Source organism: Scylla paramamosain, chromosome 19 (genome assembly GCF_035594125.1).
Source record: "Scylla paramamosain isolate STU-SP2022 chromosome 19, ASM3559412v1, whole genome shotgun sequence".
Classification (NCBI taxonomy): Eukaryota; Metazoa; Arthropoda; class Malacostraca; order Decapoda; family Portunidae; genus Scylla; species Scylla paramamosain.
The window spans coordinates 18,846,142-18,869,860 of NC_087169.1; the positions used below are offsets into that span (position 1 = coordinate 18,846,142).

At 45.5% G+C, this 23,719-nt stretch overlaps 1 protein-coding gene across 8 annotated transcripts in view; it reads right to left on the reverse strand.

Moving 5' to 3' along the window:
- LOC135109831 (uncharacterized) overlaps nucleotides 1–23,719 on the reverse strand; it is a 264,130-nt gene that overhangs the window by 40,101 nt on the left and 200,310 nt on the right. For 7 of the 8 annotated variants that reach the window (XM_064021548.1, XM_064021551.1, XM_064021549.1 and 4 more), the window contains exon 13: nucleotides 10,713–10,842. In XM_064021548.1, the coding sequence (XP_063877618.1) occupies nucleotides 10,713–10,842 (130 nt within the window). Of the gene's footprint in view, nucleotides 1–10,712; nucleotides 10,843–19,666; nucleotides 20,536–23,719 lie in introns of all 8 variants that reach the window. The other variant, XM_064021554.1, reaches the window with a different exon arrangement.

The following is a 23,719-nucleotide window of genomic DNA, read 5'->3' on the forward strand; positions in this document are numbered from 1 at the left end:
CTCTCTCTCTCTCTCTCTCTCTGTCCTACTTTCTCCTCACCGAACATTCTTTGAATTGTAACCCAAATCCTTCTTCTCCTTCTTCATCACATTTTTAAGGATTGTTCTTATTTTGCTTCTTATTTGCAACTTTTTTGTTTTCGTTCCACATTTTCTTGCCTCTATTTTTCATTTCTCGTTTTGTTCGTTCATTTTCCTTCTTCTTTTCAATTTTTCGTTACAGATTTCCCTCTTTCATTTCACGTTCTCATTCTTTCCACTGCATGTCTTTAGTTCGCAAAATCCTTCCTCCCCACCCCCTCTCCTTCCCTCTTCTCTCTCTCTCTCTCTCTCTCTCTCTCTCTCTCTCTCTCTCTCTCTCTCTCTCTCTCTCTCTCTCTCTGTCTTTCTCTCTTTCTCCTCCACACTTCTACGTCTTTCCTTGCATTTTTTCTACTTCTCATTCCTTCGCTGTCTCCAAGCACTCCTCTCATTCTTTTCATTCCCAAGCCTCGTACTCTTGTCTCTCCATTCCTTCATTCCTCTTCTCGCCCCTCTCACATTCCTCCAGGTTTCTCTTTCCCTCCCTTTCTCTACACATCCCTTCCTGGTCTATTCTTGCATTCCCAGACTTTCTCCCTCGCTGGTTCGCCCTTCAAAATCCCCCTGCTTGGCCTGGTTCTCCTCACTGCCATCCTTCCTTACCACTATTCTTGCTGGTTCTGCTTCTCTGCACTGTTTTTTTTTTCCTTTTTTTCTTCTTCCCTTTCCTTTCTTCCTTATTCCGCTATTCCACAGAACATCCTTTCCAGTGAAGTCGTATTTCTCTCTTCTTCTCTTAGTTCTTTTCTTTATTCCCTATACTTTATGCTCAAGTCGTCTTCAGTTTATCCTCTTCCCTTAGTCTCCCTTCTCGTCTTAGTTCTTTTCTTTATTCCTTTTACCTTTCAACATATCGTCTTCTTGCCTCAGTTTTCCCTTTCTCTCCTTCCTTTCTTTCTCAATTTTCTCCTTCAATTCGCTTCCTTTCTTGCCCTTTATTTTTGTTTTAATTACTTATTTCCATCTTCACAATCCTTCTTTTCTTACTTATTTTCGTTTTCACAATCCTTTTTTTCTGTTTCAATTTTCTGCTTATTCCTTCTTTTCTTGCTTTTTGTCTTAATTACTTCCTTCCCTTTTCACAATCCTGCCTTTCTTTCTCAATTTTCCCCTTTAATGCCTTTCCCTTCTTGTCCTAGTTTTCTTTTCCGCCCTTTTTTTCTTTCCACGGACCTTTCTTGACCTAGTTCATTCTTTCAATCCCTCTCTTTCTTACCTTAATCTTCACTCCCTTCCTTTCCCTTCCAGACATCCTTCCCTGCCTCAATCTTTTACTGCTTCACCTTGCCCTAACTCTCCTTCACTTCCTTCGCCTTACACAGCCTTCCTTTCAATGCCCAGTTCTTTTCTTTCACTGCCTCGCCTCCTCCAGCCATCCTTCTCCGCCCCCCGCCCAGCCTTTCCCCTCCTCGCCTTGCTAGTAAACCAAAACTCAAGCTACAAACAAAATAACTCAATGGGACTAATCCTTTGGGCGAGATTTACGGCGCAACTTTCTCCATCCAGCTTTCACGATTCGCTCAATCAACAGGTGGGTAGGACGTAGTAAAGTGAAGGCGAAGGTCAATTCTCTCTCTCTCTCTCTCTCTCTCTCTCTCTCTCTCTCTCTCTCTCTCTCTCTCTCTCTCTCTCTCTCTCTCTCTCTCTCTCTCTCTCTCTCTGTAATAAAGTGAAAAGGAGGTTAGTTCTTTCATTGTATCTTTCTTACTCTCTCTCTCTCTCTCTCTCTCTCTCTCTCGACAGGTAGCAGTGTAGACAGGTGAGGGATAACACCTGGTGGGCTATGTTGACAGGTGAAGCTTGAGAGTTAATTAGGTGCCATTAATTGCAGCCATCTGTCAGTGAGCCTCAGGTAACAATACATCATCGAGAGGCTAATTAGGAAACACAGGTGGATTTTAAACGTGAGAGAGAGAGAGAGAGAGAGAGAGAGAGAGAGAGAGAGAGAGAGAGAGAGAGAGAGAGAGAGAGAGAGAGAGAGAGAGAGAGAGAGAGAGAGAGAGAGAGAGAGAGAATATAAGAGACAGTTTTTTTTTTTTTTTTTTTTTTGTGTGTGTGTGTGTGTGTGTGTGTGTGTGTGTGTGTGTGTGTGTGTGTGTGTGTGTGTGTGTGGAAACTAGGTGTATTTTAAGCATGAGGAAGCAGGTCCATGGGGTTTAATGCATACCGGAAGGTAATGTGTGTGTGTGTGTGTGTGTGTGTGTGTGTGTGTGTGTGTGTGTGTGTGTGTGTGTGTGTGTGTGTGTGTGTGTGTGTGTGTGTGTGTGTGTGTGTGTGTGTGTGTGTGTGTGTGTGTGTGTGTGAGGAACATTTCAGCAATGCAAGGAAAATTAATTTCTATGCCATGAAGTGCGCGAGAGGTTGTGTCTTTGTTGCATGGGAGGAATGAATGACAGGATGAATGAACGAACGAACGAACGAACGAATGAATGAATGAATGAGTGAATGAACACACCATGGAAGGATTGAATGACTGAATAGTGAACTGGAGGAAAGGAAGGAAGGAAAGAAGGAAGGAAGGAAGGAAGGAAGAAAGGCAGGTAGGAAAGGGTATTACTGGATGTTACTGAATGAGAGAGAGGTAGGAATGACGGAGAGGGAGGGAGGGAGGGAGGGAGGGAGGGAGGGAGGGAGGGAGGGAGGGAGGGAAGAAGGGAGTGATATGGGCGAGGTGATACAGACAGGGAGTTCTAGACAGCAATACAGTGGAAGCTGCTTGGGACAGAGGCCGCGGCTGACCGATTCCCGATAACCGATACAGAAATGAGTTAGTGATAGAGGTTCGTCTCAGGGAGGAGGAGGAGGAGGAGGAGGAGGAGGAGGAGGAGGAGGAGGAGATGAGTGCCCCTCTCCTATCTCCCAGCATTCTCCCTCGTTGATATGAAGACGCCTGAAGCTATCCACTCCGCCTCACACACACACACACACACACACACACACACACACACACACACACACACACACACACACACACACACACCTCCACTAACACATATCTTACGGTTGTCCACGCATCGCCATTACGAAGGAAACTCAGTCCCTCTCTCTCTCTCTCTCTCTCTCTCTCTCTCTCTCTCTCTCTCTCTCTCTCTCTCTCTCTCTCTCTCAGGTGAGGTGTTACATTGATCCAGACACAACCACCTGTCCCCTACCAACTCCTTCCCTCCTTCCCTCCACTCTTTCTCTCATCGTCCCTTGCGTCCTTCACCTCTTTCCCCTTCTCTCCTTTCCCTCCTATCCTTTCCTCACATCTCTTACCCTCCTCCTCCTTCTCCCTCCCCATCCCCTTCTTATCTCCTCACACTTATGACCCCATTCTTTATACTTTGCTATCTCCTGCTTCTTATCCTTATCTGTCCCTATTACCTGTTTCTCTTTCACACCTGTCCCTATCAGTTATTTCTTGTTCTTCACACCTGTCCCTCACCTCACCTTCCCCTTGCACCTGTTCTGCATCACCTCCATCACCTACGCTGCTAATTACCACATCTGCCGCCTTCCTCTGTAGCAAAATGAAAGGGGAGAGAGAGAGGGAGGGAGAGAGAGGGATGGTGGAAGGGAGGGAGGGTAAAGTGTAAGGGGGTAAAGCAATAGTGGTCCATCAGACGCAGATGTCAACAATACAAACGGCCGCCATTTTGGAATCATGACGTCATTTCCTGCCTCGATTTCCCAAACACTGAGAAAAAATAAACGATGATAAGTAAAAATATGATCATAACACCCAGTCATTGTAAAAAAGTAAATAATAAGGTATAATAAATGATCACAATACATTACCTCATACAAATTTCACCCCCCCCGCGTCCTTTTTCCCTCTCACTCTCTCCGCCACGATAACACAAACACGACTACCAGTAATAATAATAACAACAATAATAAGGCAAAGTTGCGCCGCCTCGTGTATCTAATTACACTGAGAGTAGAACATTATTATACAGTCAACAGACGAGTACCATTGGTAGGGAGCATTTGTATGTTTGTCCATAATATTTGGTGAGTCAATGTTGGACTTGGGGCCTTGTCAACAGGAAGGGAAGGAGGGAAGAGGAAGGAGGAAGAGAGAAGAGGGAAGAGGGAAGGGGAGGAGGGAAGAGAAAGAGGGAAATGTAGGAGGAATACAGTGAGAAAGAGAAGGAGAAAGGGAAGGAGGAAAGAGGAAAACGGAAAGGGAGGGGAAATAGAGACGAGGGGAAAGGGAGATAGAGAGATAAAGGAAGAGGGAAAGGGGAGAGGAAGGGGAGAAGGAATACAGGGACGAGAGGAGAAGGAGATACAGAGGAGGGAAAGGAAACGGAAGAAATAGGTCAAGGAGGAGGAGGAGGAGGAGGAGGAGGAAGAGGAGGAGGAGGAGGAGGAGGAGGAGGAGGAGGAGGAGGAGGAGGAGGAGGAGGAGGAGGAGGAGGAGGAGGAGGAGGCGGCTGGCTGGGTGAACAAGTAAGATATATAAGGAAAGAAAAGGAGAAATATGAAGGAAAGGAAGCTGGAACAAGAGACAAAGATGATAAAGATGGGGAGGAAAAGGAGAGAGAGAGAGAGAGAGAGAGAGAGAGAGAGAGAGAGAGAGAGAGAGAGAGAGAGAGAGAGAGAGAGAGAGAGAGAGAGAGAGAGAGAGAGAGAGAGAGAGAGAGAGAGAGAGGGGCGAATAAAAAGGAAGATAGAGGGAATGAAAGAAATAACAAGGACGAAAGGGGGAAAGGGACATTGAGAGATGGAGGAAAAGGAAGGAAAATAAAGGGAAAAGAAATTAACTAAAAGGAAAGGAGGAATGAGGAAAATGAGAATAAGGATGAAGACGAGGATGATAAAGTGGCAGAGAGACGGAGAAACGAAGGAAAAAAAAAAAACGAAGAGGGAAGGGGAAGGAGATAAAGGGAAAACGGGGAAACGGAGAGAGAAAGGGAAGGAAATAAAAAAAAAAACAAGGAGGAAGAAGTATGGAAATAAGAAAGAAAACGAAGATAAAATGGCAGAGACAGAAACGAAGGAAAACGGGAAACAAACAGGAGGGAAAGGGAAGGAGACATAGGGAAAGGAGAAGGAGGGAGGAGACAAAGGGAAGGAAAGCTGGTGAAGGATAGGGAGGAGGAGAGACCAAGTTAATCCTGCCGGAGAGATGAGAAAGGGTGAAACAGTAGGCTGAAGAGGCTTACATTGCGGCCTGTATCTCTTATGGCATTCTCTCTCTCTCTCTCTCTCTCTCTCTCTCTCTCTCTCTCTCTCTCTCTCTCTCTCTCTCTCTCTCTCTCTCTCTCTGGTTCGTTAACTTAATATAGCAGGAATAATTGTGTTAAAAGTTTCCCTCGTCTAACATGTCTTTACCTGTCCAAACCTGCTCCACACCTTGAAACATAATTCATTAGCTGCCTTCACCTACACACCTGCACTAACTTTCTATACATACACTTATAAAACAAGGATTCACATACAACGTTTACTCTTTTATACAAGCAGATACAAGTAATTAGACCCCCCCCCACACACACACACACACACCTGGTCTTATTCACTACCTGTCTACCATACCTACATTTCGATAGTAAATTCTTATATATGAAAAACAAACCTACCTGCACTCACACCTGACTATACTACACCTGAGCCTCGTTTTCTCACTTCTGTTCAGGTCGTGAAATCTTACTTGGTTATTTATATACCTGGCCATTTCTCTCTCTCTTACCTGAATTCACCTTTATATCACTTTCAATTTAGTCTATGTCACTTTCAATTTAGTCTATGTCACAGTTGGTTAATATTTTTTTCTCCTTTTATATTTGTCCCATCAATAGACTGATGCCTGGTAAAATGTAGATAATTATAAGCTCTATGTAACTCTATGTAATTCTGAAAGGATGGGAATATACTATGAATTTATTAACTTATCTACACACCTTTACTACCTTCTCCCAATACCTGAACCTTATAAAACCGTCTATACACCTGTTTTCAATTAGTCTATACGGTTGGTTACGGATCCGGTAGATTGCCTCACTTAACCGTACTTATCACGTCTCCTGTACCCATTCACACACATCCTCCCTATATCTGAACCTTAAGAAACACGTCTACGTATCCGTTTTCAATTAGCCTAGATGGTTGGTTACTTATCCGGTACATTGCCTCAGTTAACCGTACTTAAACCCAACATACTCACACTTCCTCACATTCACACGTTCTTTAACACACCTGCAGCTCCTTCCCGCATCCCCAACACCGCCCACACTCGTTCCCAACCCCTTAATTGAGCCTCCACGTTGCTGTGCTTGTAATAATATTGGTGTTGGAACCTTTAAATTCTCCCCTGAAGGCGCTTAAAACTTTTTTTCTTCTTTACAAACCTTAGACAGAAGTTCAATACCAATATCCTTTACTTTTTTTTTTTTTACCTTTTTTTATCTTGTTCTTTTCTTCCCTCTCTTTCATCCCTCTCTTGGTAAAGGAGGAGGAGTAGGAGGAGGAAAGAGGATGGAGGCTAAAGAAGAGCTAAAAGGTGCACGAGAAAGTGAGGAGGAGGAGGAGGAGGAGGAGGAGGAGGAGGAGGAGGAGGAGGAGGAGGAGGAGGACGAGGAGGAGGAGGAGGAGAAGTTGCGTGAAAGTGAAGGAAAAAAATAAAAAAGGGGGAAAATGATGAAACACAAGAAAGAGAGGGATATGAGAGGTGAAGGGAGAGGAAGAGAAAGGCGCAGTGAGGTGGAGGAGGAAATGAGAAAGGGCCATCGGGAGAAAAAGAAGAAAGACAGACGGGAAAACTACAAAAGGAAAAGAAGAGAAGTAAAGGAAAACAAGAAGAAAATAAGTACACATATAGGTGAAGAAAACAGAATGAGGGAAGAGAAGGAGACGGAAGAAACGGAGTGGAAAAAAGGAAGGGAAGAAAGGAAGAGAGGAAGAGAGGAAGATGATGATTTGGTGCCCATGAATTGAAGGACAAAGCGGAATCATTAGGCAACCCACAGAAAGACCTTCCAAAGACCTTCCAAGAAATCCCCCTTCACTTAGTACATACATAGATAAATACTGTCTTGTTATACGGCACGAGGAGGAGGAGGAGGAGGAGGAGGAGGAGGAGGAGGAGGAGGAGGAGGAGGAGGATTGGCAAGTGATGGTTCTTTTTCATCTCTCTCTCTCTCTCTCTCTCTCTCTCTCTCTCTCTCTCTCTCTCTCTCTCTCTCTCTCTCTCTCTCTCTCTCTCTCTCGCGTTTCAGAATGCTATCATTGGTGTTGCCTCATACATGTTCATTATTGGAGTTTTTTCATCTTCTCTTTTTATATTTACAGTCCGCGAGGCTTCCAGATGTATATTTAAATAAGTCCTCGCCGCTCCTCCTTCTCCTCCTCCTCCTCCTCTTCCTCATTACCACCGCACATATGTTCCTCCTCTTCCTCCTCGTCCTCCTCCTACTCTTTCTAACTTCCACACGAATTTGCTATCCTCCTCCTCTTCTTCCTCCTTCTCAGCCACCCATGTCCTTCCTTTCCTCCTTATTTGCACTCTCCTCTTCCTCCTCCTCCTCCTCCTCCTCTCATCTGTTTTTTTTTTTACCTCCTTACAACTTTCCTCCTTCAATTCCTACATCCTCCTTCTCCTGTTCCCTTTTCCACTTGCCTTCTCCTTTATTTACTGCGCGTCTTCCGCTCTTCCTTCCTCGTATTCCTCCATTTTCACCTTTCCTCTTCCTCCTCCTCCTTCTCCTCCTCCTCCTCCTCCTCACGCATCACACGCCCAATAACCAATGTAAATAAATGGGTTCAGTGGGCAGTTACTCCTCTTCCTCTTCCTCTTCTTCCTCTTCCTCCTCCTCCTCCCCACTAATGTTGGACGTGACCAGCACGACGCCAACTTACCTCCCTCTCTTCCTCTCCTCCTCTCTCTCTCCCTCTCCCTTCTCCCCGTCTCCTCTGCCTCTCTTTTCTCACACCATGACATCCTAATCTCACTTGCCTGACTTCACTTTTCCACCCCTTTCTTCCATTTTCTTTCTTAAGCCTTCCTTCTTTATCCTCAGGTTCACTCTCCCCTCTTCTCTGAAACGGCGCTTTTCTTTTGTTTTTTTTGTTCCTTCCTTTCTTCTTTTCTCGTCATTTCCTTGTTCTTGTTTCCAGAGATGGTAGTGTCTCCTTCCTTTCCTTTCCTTTCCTTTCCTTTCCTTCCTTCCTTCCTTCATCTCTCCCTTTTTGCTTTCACTCAATTCCCTCATCCCTCCCTCCCTCCCTCTCTCTCTACCCTTCTTCCGACTTACATTATCAAATTTTTCCTTCATCCCTTTCCTCCCTCATCCTCTGTCATGCATCACTTGCCTTCTCCTCCTCGCTGATGCAAAGAGCTAAGTGGTCCCGCTCACGTTCCGTTTTCTGTGAACGAGATGGCTTCCCGTTTTCTTTAAGGTCCCCGTCAGGAGGGATTTAATGACATGGAAAGGGGGAGGAAGAAAACGTACCTGATGACACAGTTTACGTGTTACCTATCGGGAGAGAGAGAGAGAGAGAGAGAGAGAGAGAGAGAGAGAGAGAGAGAGAGAGAGAGAGAGAGAGAGAGAGAGAGAGAGAGAGACTTCCCATACAGATGTCAGCGTCAGGAAAGCGTCCCACACAATACCTACGTGGGGTGCCTACTAACACAAAAGACACACACACACACACACACACACACACACACACACACACACACACACACACACACACACACACGGAGAGATCTGAATGCGATATTATTTTTTTTGTTCCGCCGCGTCTTCCCCTCAGTTCCCAGCGTTGGAGGAGGAGGAGGAGGAGGAGGAGGAGGAGGAGGAGGAGGAGGAGGCTTGGGCAAAGGACATTCTGCTTTAATAACTCAACCCCCTCATCTGTCAGCCATCCCCAGCCCGCTTCACTCTGGCTCTCTCTCTCTCTCTCTCTCTCTCTCTCTCTCTCTCTCTCTCTCTCTCTCTCTCTCTCTCTCTCTCTCTCTCTCTACCTACCTACCTACCTCTCACTCTCCTTTCTCCACCATGAGCTAGCTGCATTCGACTTTAAGCACCCCCCCTCTCTCTCTCTCTCTCTCTCTCTCTCTCTCTCTCACTGGACTAAGCCGCCTCGCCACTCGCTCAACACTCAGCTAAATGATCAAATAATTCTGGTCATCAGTTGCCTGGAGTTTCGCAGGTCTAGCTATCACCTCCATTAAGGTAATAATGTTCCAATCAACAGGTGAGTTACGGGGATAGGCGCACCTTTCATGGAGGCATCAGTTTTTAAGTGACGTCGGTATAGTGAGTTTAATAAGTAAACTAGTACGTGGCATGGTCAGGTACGCCAGGTGAAATAAGGTTACTAGGTGAAGTACATGGTGTTAAGTGTTGAGTTTTTGATGAACAGGTTGCGTGTTTGTCACCTGGCTATGAGGGCAAGGTAAGGTTAATAGGTGAAGTGAGGGTGGATATTAAATGTAGTTTCAGGATATTGAGTAAAGTGACAAGCCACGTGGAATGGTTACTAGGTGAGGTGCAAGTCACTAATTCAGTCCCAGGTAACTAGATGGCGCTCCTGTCACCTCGTAAAGAGACAAGGTAGGTACAAGGGACATCTTTTGCGGCTGAAACTCACATCACCAGGTAAGTGAATGCAATGAGGCAATTCGGTAAATTCCCGCCAGTCTCGCTTCAGGTAAACAGGAGGAGGGTGGGTCACCTGACGCAGAGCAGATTCCACATTCCACGGACACACGGTACAGGGAACGTCCTCATGAATACCAGAGGCCAACACAAGACGCCGCAGCAGACGACAAAACCACAACACAAAGGAGTGACAGGCCTTCCCCCCGATATCCGCCCTGACACTTCATCCGCCATTCCCTCGAGGCCTCACATACACACACATCCCTGCACCGCCACCGCCGCACACCAGCCAGCACTCCACTAAGCCAACAAAGCCACAGGGAGCATTCCACAGCTCACCGAACGTTCCTCAAATATTCCTGACTCAGTGTATTTTCCCTGAGGTGACTCTACGTTGCTTGCCAAGGTCATATGGTGAGGTCGTGTTCTCCAGTAGGTGTTGTGTGTGTTACTCGAGTTCCCAAGGGTGTTTACATGGCTGCAGTGATGGTTTAACGCCGCGAAAAGGAAAAACACACACTCAATATGACACTAACCACATATACACTCATATGGCGTATTGTGTATGTTATTTGAGTTTTCTAGGGTGTTTTTATGAATGCAATCGTGACATGACAGTGAGTTTAAACCGCGAAGGGGTAAATACACCCACGAGAATCTAACACTAACACCATAATCACTCAAATATAATGTGTAGTGTATGTTATTTGAATTTTCAAGGATGTTTTCAAGAGTACAGTGACAATTTAACAGACAGTTTAAACCGCCAGATGGTAAATACACCCATGAAAACCTGGCACTGACATATACACTCAAAAACGGTGTGTAGTGCATGTCATTTGAGGTTCAAGGTGTCTTCATGATTGCTGTGATAGTTTTACACGAAACCTACACCACCAGAGGGGAACAAAATAAGAAAAACGATCAATAACTAACACCAACACCAAATACACCATTAAAACCCAAATAACCCAGTAACCCAGAAATCCACAATCCTTCAGAATAACATCCCTAGACACCCATCTCACGTACACATACCTTGGTCGTGGGCGTGGCGGTCGCGGGCGTGGGTGAGAGGCAGTGGGTTCTCCGTCAGTAGCCGGTAGTAACCCTGCAGCACCAGCACCAGCTCCTCGGCGTCCCGCTCCTCCAGACTCAGCAACAGGTTCTGGAACGAGGAAAAAAGCAACATCAACAAGGAGATCAGGAAACGTGCACAAGCCGGAAAAAGATACTGACAAGAGGGATTGGGAACGAGAGAGAGAGAGAGAGAGAGAGAGAGAGAGAGAGAGAGAGAGAGAGAGAGAGAGAGAGAGAGAGAGAGAGAGAGAGAGAGAGAGAGAGAGAGAGAGAGAGAGAGAGAGAGAGAGAGAGAGAGATGCAATCCTAATACAATAATGAGAGAACAAAACAGAACAAAGCCATTAAGTAAATGAATAAAATGAGGGAACAGTGAGTGGCAGTGAGTGAAATGGTTAAGGTCACGGTATAATACTGCAGTCGCAGGGAAGAGAGGATCAGTAAGGTCACGACAGGCAGCGAGGCGTTTAAGGTCATAAAAAGGATCACAGGAAAGGGAGGCTGTGGTAATAGTTGGTCCGCCAGGAGAGAGAAAAAATGAGGTTTGTTTAAATGAATAGATTAGGGGGAAATAAATAGCCAAGTGGGAAAGAGGGGGAAGGGGGTATGTTAGCAGGGGGATGGAAATAGCAGGAGATATTCTGGTGTTGTGAACAGATAATTACGCTAAACTAGTTACCATAATGGGATAATTCGTGATATTACTGGGGAAAAATAAGATAATTCGCGTTCATAAAAGAGAGAAAAATACATACACGTTAAAAAATAAAGAACAATATCGTCTGAAAAAAAGAAAAAAGCACGTGAAATTAAAAGGAAAAAAAAACCTTGGAAAATGTAATGATCTGACTGGAAATAAAAAGTAAAATTTGTGATAAAAGAGTCAAAAACATAAACAAAGAATAACATCTGAAAAAAAAACTTACGTGAAGAAATAAAACGAAAAAAAAAGACTGGAAAAAAAACAATGACCTAAGTGGAAATAAAAGTATAATTTGTGAAAAAAAAAAAAAAAATGGAGGAAAAAAAAAGATAACACATACTCATAAAGAAAGATGCAAAGGACACTACGCCGAAATCATGACGTAAAAATAGACATAATAACGACGGAAATTTCAGAACCACACGACCAGCAACGTGAATCACAGCGAGAACCAGCGACGGGGAGGCAAAAATAGGACGTGATCATAAAGAGGGAAAAATAAAAACAGTAAAGGAAAACAATGCCGCCCAAAAACGATGCCGTAAAAATGGAAAAAAGAAAAAAGAAAAACTAAACGCACACACACACACACTCACACACATACAGAACAAACATAACATAGCTACACACAACGAAACACTAATAGTAACTTTAAAGACGAGATAACACGGGCCGGAAAGCAAACTATCGATAAATGGAAATAAAAAAAACAAGAAGGGGGCGGGGAAAGTGAAGTAAAAACAAGTCAGGTATTTACGGAAACTTAAACAAAACAGACACGGGGAAAAAAGCGAAATGAAAGGAAAATATGAAATAAAAACAGAAAAAAATAGGAAGAACTACAGACAACACAAAGAAAACAACAAAAAAATAGAAAAAAAGAAGGAAAACTAAAAACAAATCAGATTAACCATTAAAAAAACAAACGACACGATAAACAAAACACAGAAAATCAAAACCAGACCACTAACCAGACCGACAATGAAACCAAGAGACAGGCAAGTTCCAAAACACGGCTGAACAATTCGACAAACAGAAGCAGAGTAAAGGAAAGACACACAACCGAGTAACTCCCTTTCATCCTCAAGAGCTCTCAAGACGGCGGCGCAGGGAAGTGAGGCAAGGCTTGACAGAGGAACACCGAGAAGCGCCGACAAGGGGAATCTATAAAATGCAACGTAACTCCAATATTGTCCGCGCCAGGGAACACAGCGGAAGGAAAAATACGCTGCTATATAAATGAAAATAAAAGGTACAGACATAAATGACAGCGAGACGTCTCCTCCTCAAAATATGTACGTACGAGACGGGCATTCCGCCGCCTACATTGAGGGTGAACGATGTCATACTTACAAGCCAGACGTCCTACATAACAGCGCCGGAAATAACGAGCATCTGAAGTCTGTCTTGAGTTCTTACCTGGTTTGTTTGGTTACGTAAAGAATGTGACAGGTAAAATATTTGAGATTATTATTTTTTTTTTGTGCTATGAATGATGTTTACTTTTTAGAATATTGTGGGCCATTGATTTTTTTTGGGAGCTATAAATGTTTTTTTTCTACATTTTTATCTGTAAACCCGTAAATAATAATAATAATAATAATAATAATAATAATAATAATAATAATAATAATAATAATAATAATAATAATAAAAACATTTCATAACATTTTTTGTTTTTGTTCTTAGGGAGAAGTTTATTTTTACGTTTTTACCAGTGTATTCGTTTACGTAAAGAATAACAGGTAAAATATTTAAACACTTTATCTCTTGCGTTATCTATGAAGTCTTTGTATATTTTAACTCCTCTGTAAAAAAAAAAAAAGATAGCAGGTAAAACATTTCAGGATATTTATTTTCTCGCTTTATCTATGAAGTCTTCCTACATTTTTACCTGTCTGTTTGGTTTCGTAAAGAATGGCACGTAAAAACACACCCAAACATTTATTTCCCGTGTTATCTATGAAGTCTTTCTATTTAACCTGTTTTCCTCACCTACGTAAAAATAAATAAATAAATAAAACACACGCAAAGCTATTAATTTCACGATATCTATCTCGTGTGTAGCGTAAGAAGATTTCCTACAATTTTTACCTGTCTCATCTCGTTACATAACAAGAAATAACACGTAACAACATCTGGGAACATCTATCTCTCGTGTAATCTAATCCAGCGTCCTCTCAGACCCGTTTTTCTTCATGCTAAGGACGAGAGGAGCACAGCGATAAGGTATATGTAATTTTTTTTTCTACCAAGTTTACTAAGGAGACGAACGCAGCAATATTCTCATCTCATAAGGTACGCCGGGGTCTCGACAAACACAGGTCGCCTTCGTCTTCTCTCAGACAAACGAGTAACGAAGAGAAAATGCTATACGCTGTTGTATTTCCTCATATCCCACTTGGTTTTTCCTTTTTGGTGTGTGTGTGTGTGTGTATCCGCAATGGAGGTGATATTTTGTAAGCGAGAGAGAGAGAGAGAGAGAGAGAGAGAGAGAGAGAGAGAGAGAGAGAGAGAGAGAGAGAGAGAGAGAGAGAGAGAGAGAGAGAGAGAGAGAGTGTGTGGAGGTATAAAAAAAAATGCAGAAATGCTTTCCTTTAATTCTTTTCCCCTGCAAGTCTCGTGTGTTGCTTCTACGACGTGGCATTTATATTTTCTAAGGTCACGGCACACTATTTCTTCATTGCACGTGCGCCGGGGACCCTAAGCCGCCTCCTGAGGTCGCTTAGTGGCTTAATAAATGGTGCGATACGTGCGTGATGATGACGGTGGTGGTGGTGGTGATGGTGGTGGTGGTGGGTGATATTAGTGGTGATAGTGGAAGCGCGATGGTGGTGATGGTGGTTGGCGGATTAGCGTAAGGAAGTGACGGCCGTGTGTGTGTGTCTGTGTGTGTGTGGTTTGGTGGTGTTAGGCGTGGTGATGGTGGTGGTGAATATCTGTTTACATGCGGCGTGTTTGTAGAGAGGAACATCCTCAGTAATGATTGCAATGTGCTGGAGCTGGAAATGGACGGGGAGAGGAGAGCAGAGGAGAGCAGAGGAGAGAAGGGAAATCAAAATAGAAACAGAGTAGATAGGAAGGGAGAGGAAGGGAAGAGGAGAAAAAAGGAAAGGAGAATAGAGAGATATAGGGTAGATAGGGTGTAAGGTAAGAATGGACGGGGAGAGAGAGAGAGAGAGAGAGAGAGAGAGAGAGAGAGAGAGAGAGAGAGAGAGAGAGAGAGAGAGAGAGAGAGAGAGAGAGAGAGAGAGACTCGGAACAATTTAGCCAGCGATATGGAAACTAAACACAAAAGTCTTGACATCAAACACAAGGTGCAAAAGCGTAAAAAGAATAACACACACACACACACACACACACACACACACACACACACACACACACACACACACACACACACACACACTGACGTATCTGTAGTGGAAGAGAAGACAAAAAAGAGCTAAACCCTTCCATACTTGTATCCTCTTTCCTCCTCCTCCTCTTCCTCTTACTCCTCCGCCTCCTCTTTCCCCTTTAACCCCCAGCTGACTTCAGGAAACCCCAAGATCCTCCTCCCTTCTCTTCCTTCTTTCCTCTTACTATCTTCACTCCTCCTTCCCTTCCTTCCTTTGCAGAAATCCCTCCCTTGAGGCACCGCGAGGGGGAGAGAGTCGCCCGCAGCAAGACTTCGGGGGCGTGAAGAAGAGGAGGAGGAGGAGGAGGAGGAGGAGGAGGAGGAGGATAACAGGGGGACACATACAGAGAGAGAGAGAGAGAGAGAGAGAGAGAGAGAGAGAGAGAGAGAGAGAGAGAGAGAGAGAGAGAGAGAGAGAGAGAGAGAGAGAGAGAGAGAGAGAGAGAGAGAGAGAGAGGAAAAGGAAGGAAAATTAGTAACTCAGCGAATAATAGAAGTAAGAATGGATCAAAAGAAGGAAAAAAAGATTCCTTCAGAGAGAGAGAGAGAGAGAGAGAGAGAGAGAGAGAGAGAGAGAGAGAGAGAGAGAGAGAGAGAGAGAGAGAGAGAGAGAGAGGACAATGTAATAAAAGAAGAGAGGAGGAAAGGAAGGAAGCCAGTATCCCTCCCTTTTATCTCTCCTAATCCTTCCCTTGTCGTGTTATGGACAGTATCTGGAGGGCCCGACATGCCAGGCTTTACTCGGCCCAGGGTGACACAGGCGGACCGGGTTACGCCTCACTAAGTTCGGCCCCTCTCACTTGAGCCCCGAGTTAGCTAAGTTACCCCGCAATATAAGCCGAATTAACGCCGGGTCGAAGGCTCTGTAATGGTATTAGAAGAGGAGCACTTCGCCCGTGACCAAGATGTCTCTCCCTCCCTGCCTGGCTGTATGAGTGTGAGTGTGTGCGAGAGAGAGAGAGAGAGAGAGAGAGAGAGAGAGAGAGAGAGAGAGAGAGAGAGAGAGAGAGAGAGAGAGAGAGAGAGAGAGAGAGAGAGAGAGAGAGAGAGAGAGAGAGAGAGAGAGAGAGAGAGAGCATATTTGTTTATTTCTTTACGTACTACCAAAATAAAAACATTGATTCTGTGTTGATTCGTTTGCCTTCATGGAAAGTTAAATGAATAAAAATAAGAAAAATGAGAAAATTCGTGGAAAAAAGTACGATTATTGCAAGAAATAAACTTAATTTAAAGAAAACAAAATGAAAATATCAACTGAACGTTATTTTTTCTCTTTACTGAAATTTATATAAAATAAGAGGGGAAAACATGGAAGAAAGTACGATTATTGCAAAGAAAAAACAAGAACAACAACCCAATTCGCAGAAAAGGAAAGGGAGTGAAAGTGAAAATAGAAAAATAAGCAAACAAAGGAACATTCAATGGCTGAAGGGGCTCAACAAACGCACAGAAGGAAGGAAATAATACAGATGCGAAAACAACTAAATTCAAAGACGGAGGAGCAGCTACAGGGAAAACTTAGAACAAAAGAGGGAGAGACTGAGACACAGAGAACCCCGAAAGGCGAAACAGAGCAATGGGCCACGACTCCTACAGGCATTCTCCCCCTGTCACCTTCACGTTCCTTCACGCACACCAATCTTCCCTTTTCACGTCACGGGGGGCAGGCAGACGCAGGGTACAGTTTCAAGATTCACAGGTAAGAGTGACGTCACCTAACCTGTCACATGGGAATAAATTAAAGCCACAAATGTAAGTCGTATTCACCTGTCCATCCTTCCCTTTAACTTACGACACACCTGACACACCTGACGTGAATTGCAAAGGTGAAAAAGTGTGGTGAAGCATTTGGTGTTATTTTAGTCTTGTATTATCAGAAAAAGATACCATCCCTGAGTGCTTTGATGTCCCTGGGATGAATTTCAGGGCTCCAAGGTCACTCTCTAACAGCAAGAGGAGATTCAAAAGCCAAGTTAACACAGTATCAAAATCCATGACCTATTTTCTCCATGGAAGGTCACCGGGATTATTAGGTCATGGGAGACGTGACCCAGGCAGGCGCTGGTCAGGTCATTAGACGCTTTCTTCTTAATGAAGTCAGCGGGGAGAGAGAAAAAAATGGCCTAATGATCTTCCCCAGCAGGTAGCTCAGCGGGAATGGAATTACTGGCGGCACTTTTACCTGGACTGCGAGTGTGTACCGTTTACCTGCGACGCTGATTAAGCTTTCAATGTGATTATGTTCCAGTTTACTTGATTACCAAACACTGCTGCTATTAACATCGCTGGCATGCTCTGTCTCTCCGCCATCACTCCTCCAGTAATCACTACCTTGAACACACACACACACACACACGCACACAATACGATCACGCCTCAATGCCTCCTCCTCCTATTCCTCCTCCTTGCCCTCGTCGCCCTAGTCCTCCAGCAGCAAACATGACAATAGGCTCCCCTCCCTCTTTCCCCTCGCCTCGCCAGCACGAGTCACCGCGGCCAGAAGGTGCGCGGCTGCTTGGAATAATGCCAATATAAGTTGGGGTGGAATGGACCAACCCAAACCTTGTCCTGTCGCTTCCCTGATGGCCGGAAACATTTGGAGGGTCCTTCGCCACTGTTGTAAACATATACTCTCTCTCTCTCTCTCTCTCTCTCTCTCTCTCTCTCTCTCTCTCTCTCTCTCTCTCTCTCTCTCTCTCTCTCTCTCCCTCTGGCTTTATCTTATTACTTGTCTTTATTTTTCCTTTTAAGGTGTTTCTAAATCTCACACCTCCACTTCCTACACTTCTTCCTATTCCTTTTCCACTCTCTCTCCTCTCTCCTCCTCCTCGCAGCCTCACACCCTTGCATGGCGCCGCCCCATCAGGAAGGCAAGGGCAGAGGTGTAATAAATAAGGAGCAGAGCAGCGTTCAGTCCTACATCCTCTCACGCTCTCCAGCCACACTCCCACGGTGCATTTTATTTACCTGCCTGGCGTGTGTGTGTATGTGCGTCCGACAGCAAGAAAGAGGGGGAGAGAGACACAGAGGGAGAGAAGGGGGAGAGGGAAAGACGGGCATCAAATCTACACAAACCAGCCAAACGCATCCTCATCTTACACCTCTTAACAGACACTCCCTTCTCCACGCCTCTCTCTCCCTCCAGTGTGTATACAAGGTGGGAGAAACACAAGACACTGTTGCATAAGCTCGAGTGTTGTCCTCGCAGGGTGTTCGTCGGCCTCGTGTTCCTCCTGCCACTCCTCCTTGATTAGCTGCAGCCTCGCCTTTATTGTGTCCACTCCTGTGTCCACCTCATCTGCTTCTGACAGCCCCGGCACACCTGATTGCTTCTGATGCTAACGCTCTGATCTGCTAAGGCGCGACGTGTTCCTGTTATAGTTCTCGTTATTGCCTCTGATTCTGATGCTCTGATCCACTAAGGCGTCACATATTCCACCTAGTCATCGTTATTACTTGCAAACACACACAAACACACTCACAGAGACACACACACATGTACACACAAGGGAATAGCACACAGGCAGAAGCTCAGGATGAACAAAAGAACATATTATATTCCCTGACAAGCGGCCCCCTTTTTTTTTTCAGCTGAGACAAAGACTTGGTTTGTACGAGCGTGGCAGTGAAGGAACGGAAGACCGGGCCGCGCAGGGAGGCAGAGAAATGCAAAGAAATGTTTAGGGAAGAGAGAATATGGTGCCTTTCCGTCTCCTTCTCTCTCTCTCTCTCTCTTTCTCCAGACCTTCCTTCTATTCGGCGTAACAGCACAAGAAGACAATGAGAAACCTCGCTGATGGAAAGGAAGGAAGAGGAGGAAAGGAGGGAAGGCAGGTAAGTAGGAAGGGAGAGAGGAGGGAAGGGAAGGTGTGGGTAGGTAGGAAGGAGGGAGAGGAGAGCATGAGAGAGAAAGGAGAGGAAGAAAGAGCGTCCCCAGACACGTGGAGGATGTCTCCCTTGGGTTAAGCCACCACCACCACCACTACCGAGGGAGGGAGAGGGCGGGAGAGTGAGGGAGAGCGAGGGAGAGAGGGTGAGAGGCGGCCACGGGTGTTAAAGGTGCCGTCTGAGGTGTGAGGTTGGCTGTTTCTTTAGTTAGTTCTGATGGTTCTGCTTCTTCTCCTTCCTTCCTCCTTCTCCTTCTCTCTCCTCCATTTCAACTTGCTTAATCCTCTCTCTCTTCCTCTTGGTTCTCTTTTTCTTTTTTTTTTATCCTCCACCTCATGTCTTTTTATCTACGAATCGCTTTTCTTGCTCTCTGTCTCTGTCTGCGAGCGACATACCGAGAGAGTCTGAACTGCCTCAGTGGGCTTTAAGATTGCATTTATCTAGTTCGTCTAATTCCTGCTGAGAGATAGATAGATAGATAGATAGATAGATAGATAGATAGATAGATAGATAGAGATAGATAGATAGATAGAGAGAGAGAGAGAGAGAGAGAGAGAGAGAGAGAGAGAGAGAGAGAGAGAGAGAGAGAGAGAGAGAGAGAGAGAGAGAGAGAGAGAGAGAGCAGAAAAAGCTACAAAAAGTGATATATTCTTTGGACGTCAATCCAGAGGGAAAATTTCTCGACACTAGAAGTTTGACAAAGAACCAAAAGCCAGTCACTCTGAAGGAAGATAGTGACCAACTTTGGCGAAGGGACGGAGGCAGGAGGAAAGGCAGCCAGCGGGAAGGACTTTGCCTCACCTGTCATTCTTAAGGGGGAGAAAGAATGGGAAAAAAAGAGGGTAGGGGGAAGGAGTAGGAGTAAGAGGAGAGCAGAGGTCGTAGTCACCTTTAGGGTCGTTAATGGGGACAAAGCCTTACCCCGTTGTCGTCGTGACCCGTTGAGGTGGTGTGGAGAGGCTGCAGATAGTTGTTGTTGTCGTACGAGGTTGTGTTCGTGGAGGTCAAGCTGTTGTCATAGGTAATAGTGTTATGACTGTAGTTGTTGTTGTTGAGGCTGTTGTAGTAGTTGCTGGTGGCGGTGGCGGGTGACGAGGCTGTGGTGTTGTAGTGGTTGTTGATGATGCAGCCGGTGGTGGTGTTGGCGGAGGTGCTGCTCGAGTAGTTGTAGTACTTGTTGTCGTATGGAGTGGTGATGAGATGGTAGCCGAGGTTGTCATAAGCGAGGGGCCCCGCGCTGTAGGTGACGGTGTCGTAGTATCCGGGGCAATACTCCACGGGCACCAGATCTTCCTCTTCGTCACACTGAAGGAGCCGCAGCGCCTCCTCCTCCTCCTCCCGCAGTTCCTCCGCCACCGTGACCAGCGTGCCATCGGATCGCACCTGGCACCCATCAGAGGTTAGCAGGGTGCCATCAGACGTCACCAAAGTACCATCTGGGGTCAACAGGTCACCGTCTGGGGTCACATAGACTGGCTTAGCCTTTCGGGGGCACTGTAAGAGGCCGCTGAGGAGAGGGTCATCCTCGCCGGGGTAGTGAGGATGCCCGCTGGCCCGTAGATCCTCCTCCAGAAGGGATACACTAAGCTCCCCGTCGGCAGTCACCACCATAGGGAAGGAGCCGTCGGAGGGAGGCAGTCCGGGGCGCGAGGCGAGTCCTCCCAGGGGCAGGGGAGCCTCGCAGGGGGTACAGAGGCCGCAAAGAGCTCCCAGCATGGCCGCAGCCTCGCCCGTGCCGCTCTACCGCACGGCACGCACACACACACGCACTCTCGAGGGGAACCTTAAGCCTGTTGTGACACCAAACTCGCTCTAATGAATTCACAGCCAACGGCTCTCCCAGCACACTTACTTTCGCTAGGCCCTCTCCCTCTCCCTCCTCCCTCTCCCGCTACGTCTTTCCCTGCGTCCTTCCCGAGGTACATCTCTCTCTCTCTCTCTCTCTCTCTCTCTCTCTCTCTCTCTCTCTCTCTCTCTCTCTCTCTCTCTCTCTCTCTCTCTCTCTCTCTCTCTCTCTCTCTCTCTCTCTCTCTCTCTCTCTCTCTCTCAATATAGGCAATAGTCACAAGCAAATCCACACGTAATCACAACTCCTCTACCGCCAAATTCACGTCTCCCTCCCTCCCTCTCTCTCCCTGTCTGCTTCTCTCCCTCCCTCTCTCCCTCTCCCTGACATCACCGCCAGGTAGACTTCACCTTTACAGGGCAATTAATTAAGCACATATGAGCACACGGTACACCCTCCCTCCCCCTTACTCCCACACATCACCCTCTGTACATGCTCCCCCAGTGCATTACGGTTCAACGCAACGAACGCTACACAAATTAATTACATTCAAGTAACACTGTAATTCATGCATTCCCCGAGGGGCGCGTGTGTTTATGACGTGTTTAGTCTTTTGTCTGTAATGAGTTTGGCGGTGACGAGCGACGCGGAGATGATGCGGAGGGAGCGGCGAGGCTGATAGGTACCGATAGGACACGATGTAGAGATAACGGGATAGAAAACCGCGAATGGATAATGAGAAAGGTGTAGTAAAGGTGGAAAAAAAGGGACAAAGCTGAGATAAGCGATAGAACACGATGTATGGATAACAGGGAATAAAAAAGATAGAAAACCGTGTATGGATAATGAGATAAGCGATGCGTGGATGATAAAAGGATGTGTTGTAACTAGAGGAGACAGAAAACCATTGAAATATAGAGGCGAATTAAGGGAGCTAAAGTTTCAAGGGATAAGAGTTAATGGGTGCAGGTGGAGGCGTGAGGGATGTGGTGTGATGGTGAAAAGGAAAGGTAAATACAGGTGCTAGGGGTTTCAGGGTTAAGATAAGAGTTGAGTGGAGCAGGTGGAGGCGTGAGGGATGTGGAGGTGTGATGGGATGGTGGAGGAAGGCGAGGCAAATACAGGTCATGAAGCAACGTTCTTGTGGGCAACATCTGGCGAGATACGAGCGTCACTTGTTAAATATTACATTGAAGCCGAGCGTGTGTGGGGAACGAAGAAAGTGGTGTCCGTCTCTCTCTCTCTCTCTCTCTCTCTCTCTCTCTCTCTCTCTCTCTCTCTCTCTCTCTCTCTGGTGGCAGTATTCGCTACGTTGTTTTTATTTTATTTTTCTATTTTTGCCTTTCCTATGTTAGTTTTTATCACCTCCAGGAAATATACCTGTCCACTCTCCACACCTGCTCCATTCTCTCTCTCTCTCTCTCTCTCTCTCTCTCTCTCTCTCTCTCTCTCTCTCTCTCTCTCTCTCTCTCTTGCCACACGCGTCACACACGCCCATACGTTCCCCTTCAGTTTCCAAGCTTAACTTTTCCTTGCACACATCACTTCCTCGCACACCTGTACTTCCTATACGTGCACCTGCTGCCTACCTGTGCGTGTGGGGGAGGAGGAAGGGTGGTATCTCTCCCTGACCCGCCCCACCTAAAAAAAAAAAAAAAGAAAAGAAAAAAAAACTTTCTCCTCACCCCATTTTTTTTTCTTTGTGTCCAAACTTACACACACCTGAAGCAACACACACCTGTACACTATGTTTCTTTCCGTGTTCCTTGTCGTCTTTCCATTTTTATGTACACAAATAAATAAAATACACACACACACACACACACACACACACACACACACACACAGTTGCATTCTCCTCCTGTCTCTCTATTTCCTGGACGAAGAGTGAGGGGAGGGAGGAAAAGGAAGGAGGGGGAAAAGAGGGAGATACGTGAGTGGGGAGGAGTGAGGGAGACACAGTGAGGGACGAAAAGGAGGAATGAACGGGGGAGTGGAGGAGAGGGGAAAGGGGTGTATGAGGAAGGAATGGGTGAGAGGGAAAAGAGAGAGAGAGAGAAGAAATGAATGGGGAGTGAAGGGAGGGGTGATGGGGTGAGGGAGGGGAAAGAGGCAGGTGGAGTGTTTTAATATTCACAGTGTATACCATTTTTCAGTCACTATCACAACGGAATTTCTCAAACCATTAAACTGAAACGCCTCTCTCTCTCTCTCTCTCTCTCTCTCTCTCTCTGGACAGAATACCCCCAAAACAACCAGAAATTTCCTTACTTAGAAACGCGGCAAGGGGGAAAAAAATGTATGAATGTCGGAGGGAAAATTGCTTACCGGTTTCGTTTTATTCACTCATTTATTTATTTTTATTTCCACTAGGCATACGTTTTTTCTTCTTTACGGCCAATTGAGCATTCCACGTTTATTTTTCCTTGTAACAACTTCTCTCTTGCACGACAAGTTTCGATAAATATTTTGCGCAGTCACGCTTCAGTAATTCCAAATAAATATACATTATCCTCTCTTTTCTCTTCCTCCTCCTCCTCTTCCTCCTCTTCCTACTTGTCCTCCTCCTCCTCCTCCTCGTCCTCGTGTCCTCGTATATTTTTTGAAGGGCGAGGAAAAACAGACTCGAATGAGATAAGCATTGCACACTAAGTGGAAGAGGAAGGAGGAGCAATAGGAGGAGGAGGAGGAGGAGGAGGAGGAGGAGGAGGAGGAGGAGGAGGAGGATGAACACCACTCCCTAGTCAGACCAGTAACAAGTGAGTCCCAAAAGTGTAGTGTTTTTATTCTCCTCCTAATTTGGGTGTAGTGTGAGAGGTAGAAAATGGAGGTGCGTTGGTGTGTGTTGTGGTGGAGAGGGGAGAGTTAGGGGAGAGAGAGACAGGGCGAGGGAAGAGGCTGTGGTGGTGATGGTGGTGGTGGTGGAGGGCACAGTAGATATTTTTTTTCAATTACTAAGTTGCATTCATGTTCATTTTTTTAATTGTAATGATCTGGAAGCTTTATATACTTGTTACTATTATTGTTAATGTTGTTAGTGGTGGTGGTGGTGGTGGTGGTGGTATTTTTCGTGTAGGAATAATATGATCAGTTTTGGGAATGCATGTGTAAAAATAGAATAATAATAATAATATTACCGTATAGAAAAGCTCAAGTTTCTCAATTTTTCACCAGGGGACTATTCACGG